The sequence below is a fragment of the Sminthopsis crassicaudata genome, chromosome 2, assembly GCF_048593235.1.
Source record: "Sminthopsis crassicaudata isolate SCR6 chromosome 2, ASM4859323v1, whole genome shotgun sequence".
Lineage (NCBI taxonomy): Eukaryota > Metazoa > Chordata > Mammalia > Dasyuromorphia > Dasyuridae > Sminthopsis > Sminthopsis crassicaudata.
Window position 1 is genome coordinate 410,343,877 of NC_133618.1, and position 26,156 is coordinate 410,370,032.

Sequence of the window (26,156 nt, forward strand, 5' to 3'; positions counted from 1 at the left end):
AGATTGGCTAGAATGACAGAGAAAGATAATGCAGAATGTTGGAGGGGATGTAAGAAAGCTAGGACACTGACACATTGTTGGTGGAATTGTGAATACATCCAGCCATTCTGGAGAGCAATTTGGAACTATGCTCAAAAAGTTATCAAACTGTGCATAGCCTTTGACCCAGCGGTGCTACTGAGCTTATATTCCAAAGAGATTCTAAAGAAAGGAAAGGGACTTGTATGTGCCATAATGTTTGTGGCAGCTTTTTTTGTAATGGCCAGAAACTGGAAACTGAGGGGATGCCCATCAATTGAAGAATGGCTGAATAAATTATGGTATGTGAATGTTATGGAATATTATTATTCTATAACAAATGACCAACAGGATGATTTCAGAAAGGCCTGGAGAGACTTACATGAAATGATGATGAGTGAAATGAGCAGGACCAGAAGATCATTACGTACTTCAACAACAATATTATATGATGACCAATTCTGATGGACATGGCCCTCTTCAACAATGAGGAATAAATCAGTTCCAATAGAGCAGTAATGAACTGAACCAGCTACACCCAGCAAAAGAACTCTGGGAGATGACTATGAACCACTACATAGAATTCCCAATCCCGCTATTTTTGTCTGCCTGCATTTTTGATTTCCTTCACAAGCTAATTGTACACTATTTTAAAGTCTGATTTTTTTGTACAGCAAAATAACTTTGGACATGTATACATATATTATATTTAACTTATTTTATTCTTTAACATATTTAACATGTATTGGTCAACCTGCCATCTGGGGGAAGAGGTGGGGGGAAGGAGGGGAAAAGTCGGAACAAAAGGTTTTGCAATTGTCAAGGCTGAAAAATTAACTATGCATATATCTTGTAAATAAAAAGCTATAATAAAAAAGTAAGTGAGAAGAAATCAATGATTATGAACACAAAATATTTATAATCTAGTTTTTAGAAGCATTTTTATGAGGGTGATCTTAATATAAACTTATATAGTATTCTTGATAAAAATATGAAAAAAATGAATAGAATACTTTTACAAATGATATTCAATTATATATCATGTCCTTTGTCAAATAATTAATGTGCAGCTATGTAGAATATAGGCTTCTTTACTATTTGCTGATTCCTAAAAAGGAAAAAAAAAAGATTTGATTCACTAGAGCAAAGAAGAATCTTCAAGGCTCCATGAGGAGTCTCTTATGCATATATTAATATTATGCAATAGTCTCCAATAAATACTATATTTAACAATGCTTCTATATTAACATCAAATGAAGCACAAAATAGGACATGAATATTTTCTCCTGCTCTATAGGATAGCTCTTGCATAAGATACAAATAGAAGAGTGGTTTTTTGTTGATGATAAGATCTGAGAATGATATTTGGTTTATTATACCAGATTATATGTGAGTCAACTGTAGTGATGACAGTCAAAGAACATAATATAATCAGGGATTACATTAGGAGAGAACTTCCTTGAATAAGGATGGGGCAGTGCCATCATTAAGGAAGCAAAGTTGCACAGTAGTTAGAGCATTGGACCTGGAGTCAAGAAGACCTGAGTTCAAATCCAACTTCACACCTGGGCAAATCACTTTAACTTGTTTGCCTCAGTTACATCCTCTATAAATTGACCTGGAGAAGGAAATGGATGAGGATATTTAACCTAGGGAAGAAAAAACTAGAAGTGGGAGGGGACATGAAAGTTACCTTCTGTCACGTGATGAAATGCCATATGGGAGAGTTGTATTACAATTATACCCTTTGGTTTCGGAGGGCAGAACCAGGAATGATGTTCTGAAGTTTTAAAAAGTTTAAAGTTTGTGCTTCATGTTCAGAAAATCTTTATAACAATTAGAGCTATCCAAATATGAATGAACTGACTTGAAAGGTCAAGTGTGTTCCTCCATTTGGAGATCTTCCAGCAAAAAGTAGAAGACTACTTTTTAGATTTGATCAGATTCTGAAATTTTATTCAAAGATGAAATTCTTTTTTTTTTCTCTGATTCAGATTCTTTCTATGGAAATTACAGGAATACTATCATGATTGTTGAGTGCCCTAATCTAGGAGTTAACCTAGTTCTCACTGAGTATGCCATTCAGGTTGTAATAGAGTCAATAAACATTTATTATGTGTTTCAGTCACAGAAACAGAGTAATGGTTGTATGAATGGAGAGAAGAGGATCTGTGGTAGGAGCAATAACTCCTTTCCTTCCCACATAAGGCTAGTGTTTTTTGTTTTTTGTTTTTTGTTTTTTTTTTACTTAAAACCTTTCTTCACACTTGGTTAGTTCAGGATAATAAAAAGAGCAGGATAATAAAAAAGTCTATTAATTATATCTCTTCATTGTTTGTGAACAAAGATGACATCAAGAACTCAAGAAATTCTCAAATGCTTGGCTGGTAGGTCACCATGGGCTACTTAGACAGGGGAGTTTTTCTCTCTTGGATCAACTAAAAATATCCTGTTTGTATAACCTTGTTGAGTATCCCTCTTTTGCTATGGCTAAATAAATCTCTTTTGCTAACTATTGAGTGGTTGATAAGTGTCTCATTTTGTTGATATTGAACCTAAACTATTAAGGAATTGTCCTAAGTTAGAGCCAAACTAGAACTAGGAGCATCTAAGAGATTTTGTGAAAATAAAAATGACATGATGACAAAAGACTAGATATTTGAAGTGAGTATGAATAAGGTTTTGAAGTTGGCATTGTTTGTGATCCTAGGTAACTGGGAGGATGATGGTACTCTTGCTAATACTAGGGAAGAGGGGGAAGATTTAAGGGGAAAGATAATGAGTTCTAGAACATGTTGAGTTTGAGATGCTTATAGGACATCTGGTTTAAGGTATCTAAAAGGAAGTTGGGTGATATGCAACTAGAGTTCAAAAGATATATTAGAACTGGATATATAGAGCTAGTAATCATATGTATAGATGATGACTAAACTCATAGAAGCTGGTGAGATTGTCAATCAAGATAGTTTAAAAAGAAAAGAGAGAATCAAGGACAGACTCTGATATTACTTGGATAAAGATAGATAGAGCAAAGGAGGCAAAATGAGCAGTCAAATAGAAGAAGAAAGAGCACTATTTAGGAGAAGGGAAGGATTGACAATTTTAAAAGCTGTGAAGAAGTCAAGAATAATGAGGATTGAGAAGTGGTCTTTAGATTTGGCAATTAAGAAATCACTAGTAACTTTGGATAAAACAGTTTCATTTAAATAGTGGAATCAGAAACCACATTGAAGAAGAGGAAAGGGAGTAGAGGCACCCAAACAAAGCAGAATAGCTTTCTCCAGGAAATGGAAAGGTAGAGGTTTTTTGGTTTGCTTTTAAAGATTAGAAGAGATATAGGTATGTTTGTAGACAGAAGGAAGAGACAACTCACATATAAGGAGAGATTGAAGATTAGAGATACAGTTCATATGATATTAGGGCTAATTTTGCTAAAGAAGGCAAGAGAGGGTGGGATTCCTAAAAAATCTATTATAAAATAGACCCAACTATGGTTCTTTGAATCAATATAGTGATTTTTTATTCACTTTTTACTCACAATGGAGAATCGAGTGAAATAATTTATCTATCCATCAATCAATTAACAAACATTTATTTGAACATTTATTGTGTAGAGTATTGTATTTAGGTTTGAAGACTGGTTTATAGTTTAGCAATTAGGAGAATAATTTCCTTATTCCATTTGTATGTTCAGTTATTAAAATTAGGCCAACTAATGTGTGAGAATGTAGCCATTCTTACTTGGCCTTCGGTAACTGGACCCACATACAAATTTCTGTCCCACCAAACCAAATTTCATTTACTGTGCTCTAAATACATTTTTCCTTTTCTGTACCTTTGCTAAGGCTGCTCTTTGTACACAAAGTTCCCTGGCCTTTTATTTTATTCTAGTCATGTCTGACCAGTTGTCTAATTGTTCAAGGCCTAGTTTAAGTCAGCTCCGAGGGGAAGGCTTTTTTTGACTGTTCTGGCCTAAAATGGACTCTCATTGGGCACTTAGGGACACCAAAGATGGATAATATTATGGATATGGGGACTTGAGATTGAGGCTCCAAGAGATTAGATTCAGTGACTTACCTGTGGTCATATAGCAGGTAAATGTCACAGACCCTAATTTAACCCCAGGTATTTCTGATACCATAACCAGTATTTTATACCCCATGCTGTAGTGTCACCACATATTATTAATGATTTTTTCACATTTACTTCTTTTTCTTCAGTTGAAGCAGATGATGATGATGATGATGATAATAATAGGCAATATTTATATTTATATTATATATTATTTAATATTTATATATCACTTACTATGAGTCAAATACTGTGCTAAATACTTTACATATTTTATCTCATTTAATTCCTACAACAACCCTGGGGAAAAGATGCTATTATTACCCCCATTTTATAGTTATGGAAACTGAGGCAAACAGAGGCTGTGACTTGTCTAGCTTTACATAAATAATCAGTTCCAACTATAGGATCAGTGCTCTACTTCCATTGGTCCCCAATTGCCTCTGACCAAGATTATCTTAGACATTTCTATATATCCCACATAAGGTACAACAGCAAAGTCTGCTACCACAAAGAGCCACTTAGTTAAGTATGGGAACTTCCAGACCTGTCACTCACAAGCACTATGACCTGGACCAGTTATCTGTTAAGATGAGAATAATTTTGAATTGGGATAGGAACTGTGAGGACTCAGTGTGCAAGTCATTTGAATGTAAGAAGGGTTAGCTGTAGGAGTCTCTAAAGAAAGTGTAGGAAGGCATCCCATACACAAATAGTATGCACTGTTTAGTGGGAAGCTTTCCTTTTGCAAAGGAATTTGACAGAGATCCTAAAACAAAACAAAACAAAACAAAAAACCCCCAAAACTGGATCAGATCAACTATACCTGGCTATTGTGGTATATAATAAAAAGGGTTGGCTTTGGCATTGGAGGACTAAGATTAAATCCCACTGTTGATACTAACTAGCTTGGACAAGTTACTGAACCTGAGTCTCAGTTTCTTAATTTGCGAAATTAAGGGGTTAGACTAAGTGACTTTTGAGGCTCTTCCAATTATGATTCGTATGAAATCGAACACAATCAGAATAATACCAAAGATTCCTGAGGATGATTGTGAGTGATGTTTCTTGTTATAAATGTTCTCAATGATCAATACAGCTGAGTTGGGCTTTAAGCACTTGCTGATCCACCCCTGTGGTAGGCTGCTACTGCATGGTAAATAAAGCTATACCAAATCTGCAGTAAGTCTGTCAAAAAGCATTGTGACTGCTATATGTCAGGTACCATGTTAACTTAACATCAGAGATTGTCTGAGAAACGTTCTCCTGGGCACCATCACTACAGGAGATGAGAGAGAGCTAATAGATAATAACAAATGTACTGTTTAACTCGTGGGATTATTATGAGATTCAAGGGAGATAACAAAGGTGAAAGCATGCTCTGAAAGTGCTAAATTACAACATAAACATACAATTCTAGTAGATTCTTAGTAAATACTTAAAGTCATAGAATGATCATATTAGAAAGTCCCTGAGAAGGCAAATAGTCAATCTTCTTTGGTTTCAGAGAAGGAAAATGAAGCTGTTAGCTATCTAACATGTCCAGGGTCATGTTTATCATCCCTATGGGGCAGCACTGTTCCTGGCTCTGAGGACTACACAAATATATTATTAGTATTTTAAAATGTGTTTGAAATCTATCTGGCTCACTCTGTAGCTATTTTTTACTTAGGTATAAAATTGCTTCCTGGTACTTTGGCTTAATTTTTCCTAATTGAAAAATGAGCACTCAACTGTATTCTCTACTTATTCCCCTCAAATGAAGGAGCCTCTACAAAAGTGCCTACATTCTTTATTTGGTTGTTGTTGACACACAGGTATCAGGATAATGTCCTGCTGATGGTTTCCATAGAGGGTAGTCTCTTGGGATAGGAACTGCAATTCAGGCCAAACATAGGAGAGAGACACATAAAGGATGTCAGGGAGCCAGGGCATCTGGAGAGTAATATCTTATTAGGTTGCTAAGGTGAGGGAAAGATTCTTCAAATCTTTGCTAGTGATCTTCTGAGCAACTGAGTTTTTCCTTTCGGCATTAATATATCCTTTTTCTTAGGCTAGAAATGCACCTAAATAACTTACTTGGCTTTTAAGAATCTTATCTGAAAAATTGACTGCACTTTATAACCGTCACAGTTGGAATGACTTTCAAGATAACAATTGGACAGAGGGCAAAGCACTGTCTGGTTCTGATTGGGGGAAGTTTTTTTCTTTGTGTTGTATAAATTGACTTGATTCACACCTGTCTATATGATTAGCTAAAGGATAGAAGATTAGGATGAAGGGAAAGTGGGAAAAAAGGTAAGAAAACTGTCCCTTTTTGTCTTAGAGGCAGTTAGTATTTTGAATGGGATTCTTCTAACACAAAATGTACATACCTTTCTAACATATTGAGAAAACTGATTCCTTTCAGAGATTCAATAGCATAGTGTAAAATACATAAAAATCAGAATCAGGAAATTTGAGAGTTTTTAAAATTGGTACTGCTAGGATATGGTTGTAATTTAATGGGTATCAGTAATATTCTAAACCTGCTTATCATCCAGGATTGAATCTGAATTAACTTTTAAAACTCACTGTGTAGTTCATTATCACATTACAATCTCAGTTTCCTTATGTGTAAACTGAAAGGTCAGGTGAAGTAGTACCTGAAGTCGCTTCTAGCTCTTAGTTGGTTTGGATTGGCAACATCCATAGAAATTTAGACATCCTAATTATAATCTAAGTAGTCCCACAATCCAAAAGTTAGTTTTCTTGGCACAGTTAGCTCAAGGAGAAATTCAAGATCATCAGCATGACTTATCTCTTAAGGATATTGACTCAGGAAGAACAGAACCTATTAAGAAGTGATTTCCTTGAGGCAGCTAGAGGGGATGATGATAAAGCACTGGCCCTGGAGTCAGGAGGACCTGATTTCAGGAACTAGACACTTACTAGCTATGTGACCCTGGGAAAGTCACTTAATTCTGATTGTCTTCCTCCTCCCCCAAAAGAAGTAATTATCTTGAATATTCTTGGCCTGCAATGTTAGAGAGTCATAGGTTTATTTTTATTAAATGTTTATTCACAAAGCAGGAACTGATTTGTAATGAAAGATTCTCACAGATTAAGATAGAATTGAGAACTGGAAGTAAATTCAGGAATCACTTAGTATATCATCCCTTCATTTTATTTAGTGATTTTGAAAATCAATTTTATATATATATATATATATATATATATATATATATATATATATATAGACACATACACAACTACGAACATCAGAATAATTTCTCAAAATACTGTCTCCAATTAATTCTTTACTTAAAAATTTGAGTTAAACTCAATGTACAAAATGAACCATATTTTAAAACGCTGTATTTAACATTCCTTTCCAATACTCCTTAATCTCTCTACTGAAATTAGTCTTGCAAATATTCCCAAGATTGGTAACATTTTCATACTGTTTCCATTCACATGATTATAATCATGTACATACATTGTTCTCTTCATTGTATCCCCTTCCATTTTATCAATGAAAAAAATTAAGACCTGGTGAGATGACTTGGCCAAGATCACATGGTTAAGTTAATGGCAGTGCCAATAAAAGACTCCAGATTGCCTGCTGACTCTTGTATACTTTGCATTATGCTATCTGAAAAGGCAAGCAGCTTTCTCAGTAGTTAGAAAGCCATGTAGACTTTTTATTGTGAGAACACCAGCCAAAATTCTAACTGCCTAATTAGGCAAAATGTCCTCCAAAGAGCTACCTATGGGAGAAATGAGAATCAATTAAATGAGAGTCTAGATAAAAGAAGGAATAGTCTTTAAACAGAGCAATAAATAGATGAACAAAATTATTAGATTAATAGATTATGTTCTTTGAAGTCCTGGAGGTGATTTGAAGCCAGCTATAATAAATGAGCCCCAAATTCCCATAGGTAGGGCGATGGATGTCCAGGAATATATTTAATTTGAAATTATAATTACAAAAAATAAATCAGGTTCTTTGGCTATGTAGTGACTGGTCCTCTCAAGGGTGCTAATTTGCAGATTTAAACTCTGAGTGCTCTCAACTTGGCAATCTGTTTAAAGGAGAGGCTTTCAGTCTCTTACCAAAGACAAAGGCTGCCATATTTGCTTCTCTGATAAAGAACATTTCCTTGGCTATGGTGCCAGCTCTGAGCAAAACTGTAGGTGTAGAACTTAAAAAGTAAGAAAGGGAAGTAGGAGAGCTCAAAGACAAACTTCATTGACTTTTGAAATTTGATTAGATAGCCTTAAGTACTCAGGTACATTTGAGTTTCCAATAATTTTATTAGTATTAGGGAACTCAGAGTTTGTATTATTAAGTCTCAAGGTAGTTTGTTTTTAAAGAGATTGGAATATACCATTAATGTAATTTTCTAAATTAAGTGAATTGTTATAGAATCACAGAATTTTAGACTTGGAAGTGACTTGTGAGGTCTTTCACCCTAATTTTCTTATTTTATAGATGAGGAAATCAGAGAATCATAATATTAGAGGCCTACTCTGAAGTTGTCCAAGGCCACAAAACTATGGGACTCAGACCTAGGCCTTCTCACTCTTAACTTAGTGCTTTCCTCCTACACCATGCCTTTTTTCAACACTAGGTACAGAATCAGAATGGATCCTAAGTCCCAATTTCTATCTATCCATCAAATTCTTTTTAGTCTACCAGGATGGTGCCAAGCTAATATCAGCACAATCTATTTTCTTCAGGAGCTGATTGATATTTCTTTTGTCCTTCATGTCACCTGCCACGTACATGCTGAAAATATATTGAAAAAGATGAAAAAACACATGAATTTTGTCAAGTTGTCAGGGTAAACTTGACATACATTGAAAGTCAGATTTAGAACTTTTCTGTATCATTAAGATGTGAAAAATATGTGTTCAGAGTAAAAGGGGAGAATGAGAATTGAAATAGAATTGAAAATACTCAGTACTTTGGTCTGAAACTACATTTGTTAGACCATGTCTATGAAGATTTCCACATAGATATCTCAGTGGAGAGAGATGTGGGTTTGGAGTCAAGAAGGTCTGAGTTCAAATGTGACCTTAGACACTTACTAGCTGGGCAAGCCACTTAATTTCTATTTGTCTTAATACACTGGAGAAAGAAGTGGCAAACCATTCTAGTATATTTGTCATGAAAAACCTTTCATGGACAGTATAGTCCATGGGGTCATGAAGAGATGGACGTGGTTGAATGACTGAACAATGGAGGTTAGTGAAGGGACTAAGGGTGGAAGTTCTCTCTGGAGGAACTTCAGAAGAGAATAGACATTGGGACTGGCCATTCATGCTTAGGTATAAAAAGATTTCTTTCACAGATTTCTGTCTTAGTTAATATCTTTGAGAGTAATGAGTATAAAACTAAAAAAAAAAATGAGAGAGAGACAGACAGACAGGTAGAGACAGAGGGAGACAGAGAGACACAAAGAGAGAGAGAGAGATAGAGAAAGAGAGGGATAGACACAGAGAGAGAGAGAATGAGAGAGACAGAGATACAAGAAATAAACAGAGAGAGACAGAAAGTAAGAGAGAGTGAATATTAGTAATTCACAGGAGATAATAACCAAGAAAAGATCTAAAATAAAACACTTGACCTAAGATGTCTATATAAAGTGCATAAAATATGAATAATAGAGTAAACTAAAGATATAAATGAAAATTTGTCTCATATAACAAATATCACTGAGACTTAAGAGTACGTGGCTCATAAGTGGATTATGGTTCTGAAAGTAATACCCTATTCAAAAGGCATACAATAGAAAAAAATTAGGTAGTAGAGTAGCAAAATAAATAAAAGATTTATTCCTTTGAATGAAAATAGTTACCTGAGGTTAGCAATATGATGGAAAAATTGGATTGAAGAGAAAAGGAAAACCAGAAGTAATGCTAATATAAGAATATACTACAGACCTATTGTGCAGAAGGAAGAATTAGATTCTACTTTTATGAAACAGATTTTTTTTGCCTAGACAGCTGGCCATAGGGCCATAGGTTTAAAAAAATGGCCCTAAGTAAAATTTTCCCTCATTCTTCTTCTTTTACCCTTCTCATCAACTGAATTTGTCCCATATGTGAGAATTACTAGTTATAACTCTGAGATCTTCTTCTTCATCTTTTTTTTTTTGGCTGTTTTTGTGTATTTTGAGTTCTTGGTCTAATTTTCTGGAAATACAGGAGCAATTCAGTGAGGTAAGGAGAATCAAGGAGAGAATCAAACATAGAGAGCTAGGAAGACAAATCTTAAATTTCTATAATCAGTACAGGAAGAAAGGAAAGATTGACTTGGAAACTAAAAGTCATCTATACATGAAATAGAACCAATTATAAATGAATCTTATTAATACAGGATGTTAAGTGATGTGGGAGTTAAAGGAGAGAAAGACAGACTTCTAGGGTTTACTCTTGTTAGGGAAGGCTTCACAAAAGAAGTGGGATTACGGTTGCATCTTTTATGATGAATATGATTTGGATGAAGCATGTAGGGAGCTTCTACTAACAAATTAACCACACTATCAAAATTCTTTCTAATCATTCAATTCACTTTCCTAGGGAATTGGATGTTTTCTTCCTTTTATACCAATGCTGAACACCACAGAAAGAGTCCTACCTGGTGCAAGAAGCCTTTGACAACACGCCTTTGCTTGAGATTGGTTTCCCCATCCAAATTGGCAGTTTCCAGGTGGCAGACTCCACTGGGATCAGAAGAGAAGAGTAAAAGGATATCTGCTGGGATGATCTCATTGCACTGAAGTTGGACAAAGTCTCCCACTCGAACATCCTTCCAATGCTTCTGAACATAGTCTTGTTCCTTCCTGAGAGTGATGGAGAAGGAGAACTATTATAGTTTGGAAAATCTGGGCTTTGGGGTCCCTTAGGAAATGAAAATGGGTTAGATGGAGCCAGCAAGAGCCTTAAATAAGTATGTAGTGGGGGTAAGTAAGTATAGATTGACATAAACTTTATTTGCCTTTAAAATATTTCCCTGGCTGGTGTGCCATAATCTTATTTTCCCCTTCTAATTCATATTTCTCATCATTAGGCTCACTCTAGTGGGTGAAAGTAAGGGTCTTATCTCCAGAAAGTTACAACTATGAAGTATATCATCATCATTGTTATTTATACCATCCATTTACTGAATGCCTACAACTCTATACATTAGTGAAAAATAGCACAGGGAAATATATGGTCACAGACTTTAGAGTCAGTAAGTCTTGGATTCAAATCCCACCTCAGATATTTACTAGCAATATAACCCTAGTCAAGTCCCTTAAATTCTTTGTGCTTGGGTTTCCTAGTCTATAAAATGAAACGTTTGGATTCTCTGATCTCTAAAAGCTTTTCCAGCTTCAAAATCTGACCTTATTTATGATCCTTCTTTCCACTTCCTCCTGTGTCTCTCCATCCATACTGAAATGAAGCTGTCACTAAAAGTTCCATTCATGGTGCCCTGGATCTCTAGATATCTTTGTGCCAGATATTACACATGTAAACACTGAACTTTCTTCTTCTTTACCCTTATCCAAAGTCACTGTTCTTGTATCATGGGCTTTAAATTGAAGATGGTTCCCTTACTATTCAATAATAAATAAAAGAGACCTATAATCTATTATAATTTTATACTCATGCCTCATCTTGTTTGCTTTGGGGAACTACTTCAGATCAGTTTGGGGATTTATTGTTTTAATTTCTTTTTTTAGCTACTTTTATTTTATTTTGCTTTTAAAAATCAACAAGCATTTCTTTCCTTTTCTTTCTTCCATTCTTTACTTGGGAGTAAAAAAAAAAAGAAAAGGAAAACAAAACTCTTGTAATAAATATGGATAGTTGAGCAAAATAAATCTCTACCTTGGGACATGTCCAAAAAATGTACATCTCATTCTGTATCTGGAAGTTATCACTTCTCTGGCAGAATAGTATGCTTCATCACTTTGAAACTGTGGTTGGATTTTATGTTCTTAAGCTCTTAAATCTTTCAAAGTTTGTCTTTATGGTGGTGATATAATATAATTTGCTTCTTTGATTCTGTCCACCTCAGCCTGGATTAGTTCATACAAGTCTTCCTAAATCTCTCTCAAACTATCATTTTTATATTTTCTTATGGCACAATAGTATTTTGCTATATTTGTAACCATAAATTTGTTCATTCACTAATTGATGGGTTCACGTTCCTTTTAAAAGCAATTACTAGTTTATTGTCTGTGATTCTCTTCTGGGAAAGAACTTAAGCATCATATAATCAGTTTCACTGATATCTTAGAAGAGAGCTCCAATGATGTTATTGCCTATTATTGACAGATCTTCTCTACTCTTTATTACTCTTGAACATAGTGATTAATTCCAGGCTGGTGTGTCTTCCAGATTAACGTTACTATGAGTTGTAATTCTCCAGTACTTATTGGGCAAACTATTTAGCATGATAGTCAAGATGTTCTACAACACAGTCCATGTAGTATTTAAAATCTTCTCTTCTGACATGAGCTTTCCAATAGGAACTCTCGGTCAATTACTTTCTTCTCTAGTACCAAGCCTCCATATTTCAATTCCTTTAGGGTAGTATTGCTAGAAAGGCAGTATGGCATAGTAAATGAAGTGCTGATATACTAGAGTCAGGAAGACTCCACTTTGAATTCTGGTTAAAATGCTAGTTATGTGATTATGGAGACAGATTAATTTCTTTTAGCCTCAGTTTTCTTACCTGTAAAATTTAAGGGTATTTACTTCACAGGGTTATTGTGAGAATTAGCTGAGATAATATATTTGTAAAGCTATTTGTGAAATCTTAAAATGTTAGTTTTTTTCTTCTTGTCTTCTGTTGCCTTTTCTCATATTTCTGCCATCTGAAATTCCTTACTTCCTTCTCTCCTTTGGTCTAAATCCTACTATTTCTCTAAAACCTAGCTGAAGTTTCATCTTCTTTAACAGGCTTCATGAATCACTGAACTGTATGGTTAGTGGCTATTTTTGACCTCAACTATATTGATCATCAGTACTATTCATCTGCATAATCACTTATTTCCTTATTTGTTTTCTTTTCACATGTATGTCATATATACTCAACAACACTGTTCCTTACAGACAGATGGGATAACATACAACATCAAGTTGGCTCTCTATGCATTCCTGGTGAAATCCCAGCACTGAGACATGGTCAGGGCTTAGTAACCATTATTTGTTGCTGCTGCTATTGCTGTCCTTCTAAAGGTTTGGGCCCATAACAGAGCAGAGGATACCCAATAGCACAGACAATATTTACACTATGTTTGCTTGGCTAATATTATGTTTACACTTTTCACTAGGAACAGTTTAAGGGATAGTTTTCTAAGGGAAGGCCCTATGTGTTCCTTCCTTTGGCTTGAACACCATTGAACATGGACATATTGTTGCTGAAAAAAGCAACTAGAAATAGTCATTATATTTAATTAAAAAGCACTTATTAATTGCCAACTAAATGCAAGATCTTATTAAGCATGGCACCTCGGATACCAAGATGAAATGTCACAGAGTCTTATCTCCTTCAAAGAACTTCATAGTATAAGATGAAGGTAGTGGGACACAAATATACATGTAACAAAGATCAAATACTCAGGAAAAGTGCCCTAGGAAAATTTGAGGAGGGAGTGATTATTTTTAGCATTGGTACTAACATAGCAACCCATGGGCTTTCCCAGTTGGGCACTAGAAATCTGTTTTTGGGGGTTTGACGTTTATAATCCTGAAGCTCCTTTCTCAGGTTTGGAGGGTAGTATATAGGGCTTATGTGTGAGAACGATTCCTATTTTGATAATGGGATGTAGGTAATAGTCTACAAACATCTATTTAGCATTTGCTATGTGCCAGGTATTGTGCTAAGCTGGGAAGACAAAAGATAATTCCCACTTTTGAGAAGATCACAATCTAATGAGGAGATTACATGCAAGATAAGGACTAGACAAATTGGAAATCAATAGAGGGAAGACATTAGAATTAAGAGGGATCAGGAAAAGCTTCCTGCAGAAGGTAAGATTTTAGCTGAAACTTGAAAGAAGCTAGGGAAACTAGGAGATGCATATGAGAATACAGAGAGTTCCAGGCAGGTAGGACATATGGAATGTTGTTCACTGGGATTCCTTTCCCTAGAAAAAGAACTTGAATGTTAGTAATTTACTAGATTCCAGAACACTCCCAGTAAAATCAGTTAAGCAGCAAATATTCATGAAGCTTTTATACTGTCAAACACTGAAGATAAAGACAAAAATGAAACAATCCCTGCCCTCAGAGTTCCTACATTATACTGAGAAACACAACATGCAAAAATGTTCAAAATATCCAAAAATAAACATATGATATGGAAAGGACAGGCTGTTCTGGGATTGGGCTCTTACTCCAAGAGAAAATGTAGGGAACCAAGACTCCCTTTAAGGAAGACAAAATCTCTCCTGCTGAAGAGAGTCTTGGGTTTACATTTCTTTGGAGAGGACAGGGGTGGAATGGGCTTTGCAGCCAGGGTTTGTGCTCTATTACTTGGTATTGTGTGACATTGGGAAGGCCACTTAATCCTCTTAGCTTTAGTTTCTTCTTCTGTAAAATGGGGATAATAATTCACTTATTACTTCTAAACCTCCTACAGAATTGGTGTATGGATAATATAGAATAATGTAAATCAATTTTATTCTATATTATAAAGCACTAGTTGAAGATGGGCTATTTTTATTATCCTGTGAGTTTTTTTTTTAATTCCTTTCTCTCTGAAAGGAATTGGGTATAGTCTATTATGGTTGTCATGTTCCTTATCATTGGGGTATGGGCTAATTTTCTCTCTGAGGGTTTAACTGAGAGCACAGGTTGAATGCAGCCCCTAAGTCTACTCTAGCTGAAGTGGAAATATATTGCAGTGATGGGTTCTGGTATTTGGAAATGCTTTCGAATGAGGCCAGCAGCTGGCACAGAGTTGTTTGTGTAAGTCACTTCCTCATTAATTCAACTATTTTGGAACTGTTGCCCCAGGTGGTCAGTCAACTTGCCAGAGTCTCTTCCCTAAGCTCAATAAGTCCACACCTGGGAATTGGCTCCTATTTTAGCTTTAATGGGGTGTTCAGTACTCTTTAAAAATAAGTCAAATCAACATAGTTTGGGATTGAAAATCCATCTGTCAGATTCTGCCTAGGGGAGAATTTAAGTAGAGAGGTGTTGAACACCTTTCAGAAAGTAGATGGTCTTAATTAAGAGGCAAATAAAGATGGGGAAATGTTTGCCACTTTCAGAATGGCACAAGCAAAGAAGGTAGAGTGGAAGGAAAGTGCTGCAGTAGGGAAGGAGAGATCAATCAATTTTCTAGTTTTCTAAATTCTTATGCAAATGACTAAGGTTTGAGGGTAGATGGCATTTTACAGAGGGGCAAAGTCCTTTCTTGGAACTGCCAATTAAAAGCAAGATAACTGAAGTCTTTCCTCCATAAAGTCCAACTGCCATCTGAGGATACCAAGCTCTGTAGTCACAGAGTAAAAAGAGGTTTAATGACTGCATTCTGACCTATATCTGTGGATTTGAGACTTCTCAACAGCAGCATAAAATTACAAAAACACATAATGTTAAAAGGAATCTCAAAGATCATTTGGTTCAGCTTCCCAGTTTTACAGGAGAAGAAAAAGATTCAGATAGTTAAATTGAGGCAGTATAATATAGAGGAAAAATCATAGTAAGAAGTCAGATGACTTGAACTCAAATCCTGATCTTGACATTGGGCAAATCACTGTTGCTCTATGTATCTTAGTTGCTTCATCTGTAAAAAGGGGACAATGATACTTTCATCACCCACATACAGGAACACTGTCCAGAAAGTACCTTGAAACCTCAAATACTTGGATATTTATATGCATTTCTCATCTTTTTGCTGTAGGCATCCCTTCCATCAGAGCATATGGCAACACCTCCACACCTTCTTGTTCATCTCTTTCCAAAATCTTTAAGAGTCATCCTTCTGACATACCAAAAGTTCTCCCTTTGGTTCTTTTAATGTCATGAGGATCCTTGGGCTCTTCATCTATTGTCTCTCCTTAATACATGATCTAGAGAAGTAAATGTTAAACACTCTAACATTTTTACCAAAAAAATCCCATGGACAATATTGGAGAGTAAGTCACAGTCAGTTTACTGACTTCAATTCCATACAATTTAGTTCATCATGTATTGATTGATTGCTAAGTGACAAAGGATTTGAAAATTGAAACAGTTCTTGCCGTCAAGAACCTTACATCCTACTTTTTACGTCACTTCTTGTGTAATATCCTGTATTCTGATTAACACCATGTATATTTCCTTTACTTTTTAGATAATATACAAGTTTGATCCTTGAAAAAAATTTTAGGTAAAACAGAAATTTTTAACTTCTACCCCTAGGACAGCTAGGTGATAAAGAAATCAGGAGGACCTGAGTTCAAATGCAGCCTCAGATGCTTGACACCTACCAGCTGTAAGACCCTGGGTAAGTAACTTTAACCCTGCCTTGGAAAACAACAACAACAACAACAACAACAACAACAACAACAACAACAACAACAACAACAACAACCAAATAAAAAAACCCCAAACTTCTGCTCCAGTAACTTCACAAAAGCAATTCATAGATTATGGGATCATTCATTCTAGAGCTGAAAGGAAACTCAGATACCATTTAGTCAAATTGGTCACTTGCCCAAGGTCACAGAACTTCCTAATGCCATGCCCAGTGCCCTATTATGCCATGCTACCTCTTATTATGAAGATAGAACCTAAATGTATTCATAACACTGTATTTGCAAAGTGAAAAAATATGCATGTTGGTATCATGTCATGATACCATATTAAACTACTCCAAAAAAGGGGACACCAGTGAGATTTGGGTAGGGCAAGGAAGCTCCAAAAGGTTGAACAAACTAAATTTATAAGGTGACAGAACTCTAGAGAGGAAATATTAACTGTTTGGGGCAATCAATATGGTGCCTGAACTCTTGACTATGAGCCCAATGTCAAAAGAATCAAGAGAAGTCTAAGAATATAATAGAGAATCTGATTGGCTGAGGTGAGAGGAAAGCATAACTGGCTCCTGAATCTCACCAGCCTGGCAAAAGATATGAAGTACCCTGGCAAGCAGAATCAGAAAATCACACAAAGCAGAAGCCATGAAATTGTTACAAACTAGTGGATCATTCAATTGATCCTTGGATTGACATATATGCACTACTGTTGGGGTCTTAAATAGGGCGTTTGTTTTTTAAGGCATAAGCTTCCAAATCTTACTAGTGCCTCCTTCTTTAGAGCAGCTTAATATATAGTATCACAGCATGATAACAACTTGTATATATATTTTTTCACCTTGTGAATACAGTGTTAAGTCACATAAAAGTTCAAGCTGCTCCGACTGCCTCAATGAAGGCAGTAAACCATTTCAGCCTATTCTGCTTGTCACTTGAGGACAAAATGCATTATATCCCCAAACAACTTGAGGAGATGGAGGAAAGGGGGCAATAAAACAAGATCTCAGGCATCTCAAAGGTCATGGGCCTATGGTGACAGGCAGGATTTGTGTCTATGTACGATTCCATAAGCCAGGGCAATCATTCTAAACCAAGATTTGTGATTTGAGTGAGCCTTGTACCCTGCTGCCAAGAGCTGGGGATCTTTACCTCTCTTATACCTCATCAAAAAAAAAAAAAAGATCAGAAAAGGAAAGGTAGTTGAGTTATCCTACTTCTACATCAGCCACTTGAGGTTTCTGATGACCCACTTACCAGATGGGTCAGGGCCATAAACTGTAGTCCATGTTAGGGATTATAGGATCCTTGATCTACAGAAGGAAGAGATCTCAGAAACCATAAGATTTAGCTCACTTATGTTATAGATGAGGCCCAGTAAGTTTGTATATTGCTCAAGGTCATACATGTAGTAAGTATCAGGAGAGGGGGGATTTGAACCCAGGTCTTCTCATCCAATCAGTGCTCTTTCCATTCTATGGCACATTGCTTCCCAAGTCAATTAAAGATTTCCTGTATCAGGTACAAATGGGAACTGACAAACTCTGAAGTTCCTTTCAAATCTGAGATTTTATAACTCTACTAGTTTCTTAAGAATAGTATGGTCTAATGGAAGGATTCATGAATTTGCAGTCTTCAGTTCTGTAGTTCTGTAGTTCTACAGAACTGTAGACCTCAGTTCAGTTTTGGAGAGCAATTTGGGACTATGTCCAAAGGGCGATAAAACTGTGCATATCCTTTGATCCATCAATGTTTCTCCTGGCTCTGCACCACAAAGAGATCATAAAAATGGGAAAAGAACCCACATGTACAAAAATGTTTGTAGCAACCTTTTTTGTAGTGGCAAGAAACTGGAAAGTGAGTGAGTGCCCATCAATTAGAGAATGGCTGAGTAAATTGTGGTATATGAATGTTATGGAATACTATTGTTCTGTAAGAAATGACCAGCAGGATGAATACAGAGAGGCTTGGAGAGACTTACATGAACTGATGCTGAGTGAAATGAGCAGAACCAGGAGATCATTATACACTTCAACAACAAGATTATGTGATGATCAACTGTGATGGACTTGGCTCTTTTCAACAATGAAGTGAATCAGGCTAACTCCAATAGACTTGTGATGGAGAGAGACATTTACACCTAAGAAAGGACTAGGGGACTAAGTGTGGATCACAGCATAGTATTGTTAACTTTTTTGTGTTGTTTGCTTGCTTTTTTCATTTTATTTCCTTTTTGATATGATTTTTCTTGTGCAGCATGGTATTTGCAGAAATATGAATAGAAGAATTGCAATGTTTAACCTATATTGGATTGCTTGCTGTCTGAGGGAAGAGGTGGAAGGAAAGGGAAGGAGAGAAATTTGGAACATAAGGGTTTGCAAGGATGAATGTTGAAAACTATCTTTACATATATTTTAAAATAAAAGGCTATTATTAAAACAAGACAGGTTCAAATCCTGACTCCATCCTTTACTATCTATGTGAGTTTGGTCAAATCCTTCTTAAGACTTCAGTTTCCTCATCTATAAAAGGAGACGTTTGAACTAGATGACTTCCAAGATACTTTTCTGTTCTGTGACCCTGGACAAGTGAGAAGTTTGACTAAATGGTTTCTGAGGTTCCTTCCAGTTTTAGAATTAATGACCCTATAACCTGTTAATAGCCCTGTGAAGTTATAGGGCAGAAGTTATCCTTATGAAGTAAATGGTATGAGAAGAAATGAAGTGACTTGATTGAGGTCACACAGTGAGCTAATGATGGCTCTGAGGATTAGAATTCAACTCTCTTGTCTTTAAGCTGGGCAGTCTTTCCAATAGAGAATCCTGTGTAGAATGTGTCTTAAACACACGTGAATAAAAGTAACTACAATAACGGTCTTTAATGTTCTCCTTTTAGGTGTGCAGAGAATTTTCCATATCTGTATCTATTTGGGCTTCATAACAACCCTTTGAGGTAAGCAGTCCCATTTTACAGAAGAGGGAACTGAGCTTGAAAGCCATTAAGAGATATATCTAAAGTCAGAGACAGAATTTGAACCCAGAGCTTCCTAATTCCAAGGAAAACATTCTATCTAGTGCTTTTCCTTGGTAGAGCAGATCAAAAACCCAACATAGAGAGCTCTATTTTCCTGGAGACTCAGTACTCACAGAATTTTAGAGTTGAAAAGGATCTTGGCAATAATTTGGTCTAACCATCTTATTTCACATGTGGCGCAAGTTTAGGACTTGGTCCCAGGTTACTTGAATTCCAATCTGAGAGTTTTTCGACTAGATCAATGTTTCTTTCTTGCTTTTTTTTTTTTTTTAAAGAAATCAAGATCTTTTTATATGTGAAAATCAACAGAGGAAGACAAATATTGAACACATATGTGCATATAACACTTCAGATATTTTATATAGTAACAGCTACATCCTTTAACCCCTGTGATCATGCAAACCAAGATAGATATCGTAGATGCATAAGCATAACGATAGATCAATGTTTCTTAAGTTGTGGTCCATAAACTTAAATATTTTTGATAACTGCAGTTTAATATTTTTTCCTTTGCAATAGTAGGTACTTATGAGTTTGAAAACATTCTGAGAAAGGATGCATAGGTTTTATCAGCTTGTCAAAGGAATCTATGACATAAAGAAGAATCAGAATTTTAGTTGTTGTTTCCTATTCAAAGTTTCACATTGGTGAATAGTGACAAGTATTATCTTTGCTTTACAAATAAATAACCTTCTGGGAAGGAGCCTTGAGATGAGGTCTTTCCTCCACCTCCATTTTTTTCCATCAATATGAACTGTTACCCCATTGGACCCCAGATTCTCTTCTATTTTATGAACCCTAGTTGAAGTCATCTACCGTGATTACTTGACAAAATGTAGGGCTGTAATTCTGGATGGATTGCTCAAACTCCAGCAAAGTTTTCCTTCTCTCTTCGTGGAAAGAAGCCCTAATCCTATTAGTCTTTCTTTACTTTCTTTATTGTGTTCTAAAGAGTATTTATTAGTGAGTAAGAAAAATATAAAATTCTTATTGGATTTCTTACCAGATTCATTATTTTGAGCCCTAGAAGAAACTAAGGAAATATAGTGATAAATTTCATCAGTTCTCAAAGCAGTATTATAAATTGGATTAGTGGCTCACCTTTAGATATAGGAACAGTTAGTATATTAAAAGAAAATGCTCTAACTTGATTACAATTCAGTTAATGAGGCTCCTGTTGTCTGTAAAAAGATATATGCCCATATCAAAGTATAAACAAATGTATATTAGATGGTGTAATATGCTACAAGGAAAAACCAGATGCCCAGTTCTTTAATAGGAAAGAAATTAAACTGAAAGGACTTTAGTTTCTAAAGCTCTACCGAAGCTAAGAATAAATGATCTTAGCCAGAACTTGAAAGGAAAGCAGTGATTCTGTGTTGCTTCTTGGAAATAGAGTTGTCTTCTCAGGATCCAATATCCTATGTTCAACATCTCATCTTGGACCATCACTATTTAGCAAAAGTAATTCCCTTGTACAACTAAATGGTGCAGTGAGTAGAGTGAAGACTTGGATTCAGAGAACCTGAGTTCAGAAATTTGGCCTTAAGATATTTACTAGCTGTGTGACCCTGGGGAAGTCACTTAATTCTGTCTTAGTTTCCTTATCTGCAAAAGGAGATAGAGAAGAAAATGGCAAACCCTTCAGTATTAGAAAATCCCAAATGGGATCAGGTAGAATCAGTCATTACTGACTGAAACAGCCAAAAAACAATAATTCACTTCTGTGTTTATTAACCATGATGATAGTGATAGATATCTATATATTTGTGTAATTCTTCACATTTTTCAAAGTGTATATATACATATTACAAATATTAATTCATTTGAGCTTCAAAATGAACTCTAAGGAAGCCTGCTGGGGCAATAGTAATTAACTTTCATCTATAGAACAAAGATGTAAAATTCAAAGAGAAATGGGTGCCACTGAACTATATATAAAAATTCTACATTGACCTAGAAAACCATATATTAACATTATCTATGTTTTATTGTATTATTCATTTTGTCCAATTTATTTTATTAAATATTTCCCAAGTATATTTTAATCTGATCTGGGGTACAATTAAAAATGTTAAGGGCAGTGGGAACTGCATATTTAATGCCTCTAGTTTAGAGATTTTCAAACAAAAAGATGAAATAAGACCACAACTATTATACTTGCCAGGGAATAAAGCTCACTTTACTTCACATTTCACTTCAATGAAGGAAAGAAAGAAGTGAAGAAAATAAAATTCACAGAGAGTGGGTGAAGAGAGAAGGAAGACAGACATTGCTTTAAAAACACTCCTATAAATAAAGTGATCATATATCAGCAGTTTTTTCTTCCCTATTGTTTCCTTAAACAAGTGTTAGTCACTAACATACTTCACCTCTAGATAATCAGTAAAACTGTCAACCTTCAAAAGAATTAGACCCAACAGTCTGCTTGGCTTTCTTTTCTTTTCTTTTTTTAAGATCTAGTATTTTTTCTATCCTGTATCTTAGAAGAAATAAAAGATTTTGGGAATATAGTATCGTGCCTAGAAAATCTGGCTTGGAGTTTGTTTTAGGGGATATCCAAAAACCAAGCACTCAAATACTCAAATCTTGAGTCTTCTTTCATCAAGAAAATCATCAGGAGTCATTCTAATACAGCTCTTTGTAAGTATTAAAACTTTGGATTTTTGCCATAAATGCAAGGAACTTATTGTTAACTTCCTTGAACAGAGAGATAACCATCAATAATAAGCAGCCCATAAATTACACATCTTGAACCCTAGGTCACTCACACTAGTAATAACATGCTAGAGAAAGGAGCTATTTCTATAACTCAAACATGCTTTCATTCCCACATCTGCTGATATTAGATAAGAATTTCCGGTAAGATAAAAGGCTGGAGGGCATTGTGGGAGACATACTCATGTTTCTTTGATCTGATGATGACTTTCTTTACTTGCTGAGAAATCAAGTCTTCCCCTTGCCATCTACAGAATAATTTATTTTTGTCACCTGCCACCTCCAAAAAGTTCATCTGACCTCATATTCTATGTGAAAAGGACAGATTTTAGTTTTAAATTTTGTTTGAAACAACACATACTGCCACAAATTTGAGATAATCTCAACTAACCTCATCTTGTTCTTTTGGACTAAGTAAGACTAAGTCCTGTTTATTAATCTATTAAATAATATGTTAAATAGATGCTTAGCTCAGCCAATCATCCAATGGATGACTTTATAGAATACCAGAATTTGAGATTTAGAAGAGACCTTGGTGGTCAACTAGTATAACGCACACACAAAAGAATCCCTACTATAATATAGGAGGCAAGTGACCTACCACCATTTGTTTTACGATCATTAAGGAAGGGGATCCCATGTCCTCTTGAGGAGGGATATCTAATTTTGGGCAATTGTCATTGTGGGGACATTTTTTCCTGATATAAACTCCACCAAATATGATTCTCTTCAACTTTTATCCATTGCTTCTGATTTCTGAAGCAAATAAATCTAATCTCTTCTCCTTTTGAATGTTACCCTCACCCTGAATCTACTCTAGGATAATGTTCTCAGTCTCTACAAAGGATTTTTTAATGACATGAATTCCAGGTCTTTGACTATCCTGGTTGGCCTCCTTTGGGCACTGTCCAGCTTTCAGTAATCTGTGATGTCTGGAATTGAGCATAATACTTAAGATAAGATCTGATGAATGCAAAGTGCAGGAGACCTATCACAGTGTTCTAGGAAGTTATAGCATTTTTTTAAAAAACATATTCCCTTTTTACAGATGAGGAAATTGAGGCAAACAGAAGTTAAGTGATTTGCTTGGGGTCAACCATCTAAGGCTGAATTTCAATTCAATTTTTTCTAATGAGATCTTAAGAGACCATCTAATACAACCTGTTCATTACACAAAATAAGAAAGTGAGATGTAGGGAGGTTATGAGACTTGTTGACTTCAGTGGTAGTATTTGAATGTCAGTCTTTCTGGTTCCACGTCTATCACTCTTTCTACTGTATTACTTTTTCTCTCAAGGTTTTCTGACTCCTAGTTCAATACTGCTGCTACTTGTTTTTTAATTTTTTAGTTCAGATCTATGATTTAAATGGTATAGGAACTCCCAGTGAGGAAACTCCTTCTAACAATGCAAATAGACAACTGTTTCAAAACTATGGTCTTAGAGGAGAAATCAGTTTTCCCAAAGTCACAAAGCCAGAATGTGTCTAAAGCTGGACTTTCACTCAGGTCTTTCTGGCTGTGAGATCAGCTCTTTATACCCTTAACCAGGCTTCCTCTCAGGGCTTTCCCCCCTATACTCTGCTTCCTCCTAGGTAGCCAGGGGACAATATTGAAGATGAAGATATTAATGTAAGATTTTTAATCTTAAAGCTTTAAGGCTTTCTAAATGGGGAATGACTTTCTAAAAGGTGCTTCAAGTTATTATTAGTTCTTGCTGAAAAGAATTATGCTCCCTTCTCATTTATGTCCCCATTGAAATCTGTCTAAACAACCTTGATGTGAAAATTCATGCACTGACCTCTGAAAGGGTCACCATTTACATAAAATACTTAAATGCTGAGCAAATCTCATTGAACAAAGTTTTGTTTTTGCTACTTTAAATAGTGTTTAACTGTCACTTTTAAAATTTCTTAGCACATCAAATATTGACCCTATAGGAGTTTTAGTTCAGTATTCCCAATATTGTAGATTTAGTTACAGCAGGTAGAGAGCACAAATCCTGGAGTCAGAAACACCATAATTCAAATCTGGCCTCGGACATTTACTAGTTGTGTGATCTTAGGCAAGTTACTTAACTTACTTTGCCATAGTTTCCTCATATATAAAATGAGCTAGAGAATAGAACGGTAAATCATTCCAGTATCTTTGCCAAGAAAACCCCAAATGCAGTCACAAAGAATCGGACAAGACTGAATAACGACAGAATAACAACCAAACCACAACATAATCTCTCATTTTTCCAAAACAACCTCTCCATGGAGATGAGGTCCATCTAGCTCCCAAGGAGTTGTATATTTACCTGCTATAGATGAAGCAGTGTTGACTATTTATTATCTTATCTGACTTATATCTCCGTAGGTCTTCCCAGGCATCCTTCAGGGCAGTTACCACCAGGATGATACAGATTGGAATCAGACCTACAGCTGGTTGGAAAGCATTGATCACTGGGACAAAATTCAGGACTGCTATGGCCACGAAGTAGATATTGGCAAAACGATATAACTGCTCGAAGATATTCTTGGGCAAGAAAGACAGCAAGGTGTATTTGGTTGTCTTGATTTGGTTTCTTTTGTATTGTCCATTGGGATTTTCTTTTTGGGGTCTTCCTTCAAAGGGCAGGTTAGAAACCACAACATACTTTTTTCCCTCTTTCTTCTTTTTTCTGTCTTCCTTTCTCATCTCTGTCTTCTCCTGAGTCTCAGGAGTCACGTCATAGCTCTTTATTTCCCAGTAAAAAAGTTTTCTTTTGAGCAAATCCATTATTCAGCAGCATGGTTCAGACATCCTTTTCTTCCTTTGTCTGGGCAATGTCTTCTGCCTCCTTTCCCAGAATGATAATCTGAACAGGTGGTGGTGGTGGTAAATAAAGGGAGCAAAAGATCCAAATCAAGTGCAAATGCTGGTCTAAGAAGAGGTGTATGCTCAACCCGGCTGCTTCCTTCTCCACCTGTTGAAATACCTACGTCACTTACAGGTACCTTCCCCTTTCACTCAGTCACCCAGGCAGGTGAGATGACTCTGGGTCCTAAAGCCTACCTAGTTAAACTCTAAGAAAAAACCGTGATTGTCAAATGATATGGAAAACATAACAGTTTGGTTGGGATAGCAAGGTGGAACAGTGGATGGGGCTTGGAATTAAGAATATTTGAGTTCAAATATAGCCTCAGATATTTGCTATCTGTGTGATCTTGGGCAACTCATTTAACCCTTATTTGCTTCAGTTTTTCATCTTTAAAATGTAAAATACACTAGTCAATGTTCTTTAACCAGCTGTAAACCTGTATCATACTGGTGATAATTGCCCTGAAGAGTGCCTGAGAGGATCTATGAGATGTAAGTCAGATAAGATAATAAATAGTCCACACTTTCATCTATAGCAGATGAATAAGCAACTCATTGGGAACTTGATAGACCTCACCTGCCTGGAAGAGGTTGTTTTGGGAAAATGAGGGAGTATGTTGTGGTTGGTTGTTATTCTGTATTATTCAGTTTTGTCTGATTCTTTGTGATCTCATTTTGAGTTTTCTTGACAAAGATACTGGAATGATTTGCCATTTCATTCTCTAGATCATTTTACAAATGACTCCACTATCTTTGCTAAGAAAAACCCTTTCATTGGATCACAGAGAGTCAGGTATGATTGAACAATAATAGCAATCTTTTGGGTCTCTCATTGAGTTCCTGTCAAACACTTGCAAGAAGAGATCCTGAAGTTAGTTCTTATGAGATTATGAATTTCAATGTACTGTATCTTTGTCAAGTTTCATCCCAAAGCACCCAATGGTATACCATATATGTATATATATATA

At 35.7% G+C, this 26,156-nt stretch overlaps 1 protein-coding gene across 12 annotated transcripts in view; it reads right to left on the reverse strand.

The window, feature by feature from the left end:
- ATP10B (ATPase phospholipid transporting 10B (putative)) overlaps positions 1-26,156 on the reverse strand; it is a 296,022-nt gene that overhangs the window by 97,550 nt on the left and 172,316 nt on the right. For 11 of the 12 annotated variants that reach the window (XM_074291992.1, XM_074291982.1, XM_074291989.1 and 8 more), the window contains one exon: positions 10,715-10,919. In XM_074291992.1, coding sequence (XP_074148093.1) covers positions 10,715-10,919 — 205 coding nt within the window. Of the gene's footprint in view, positions 1-10,714; positions 10,920-24,646; positions 25,295-26,156 lie in introns of those variants that run through there. The other variant, XM_074291994.1, reaches the window with a different exon arrangement.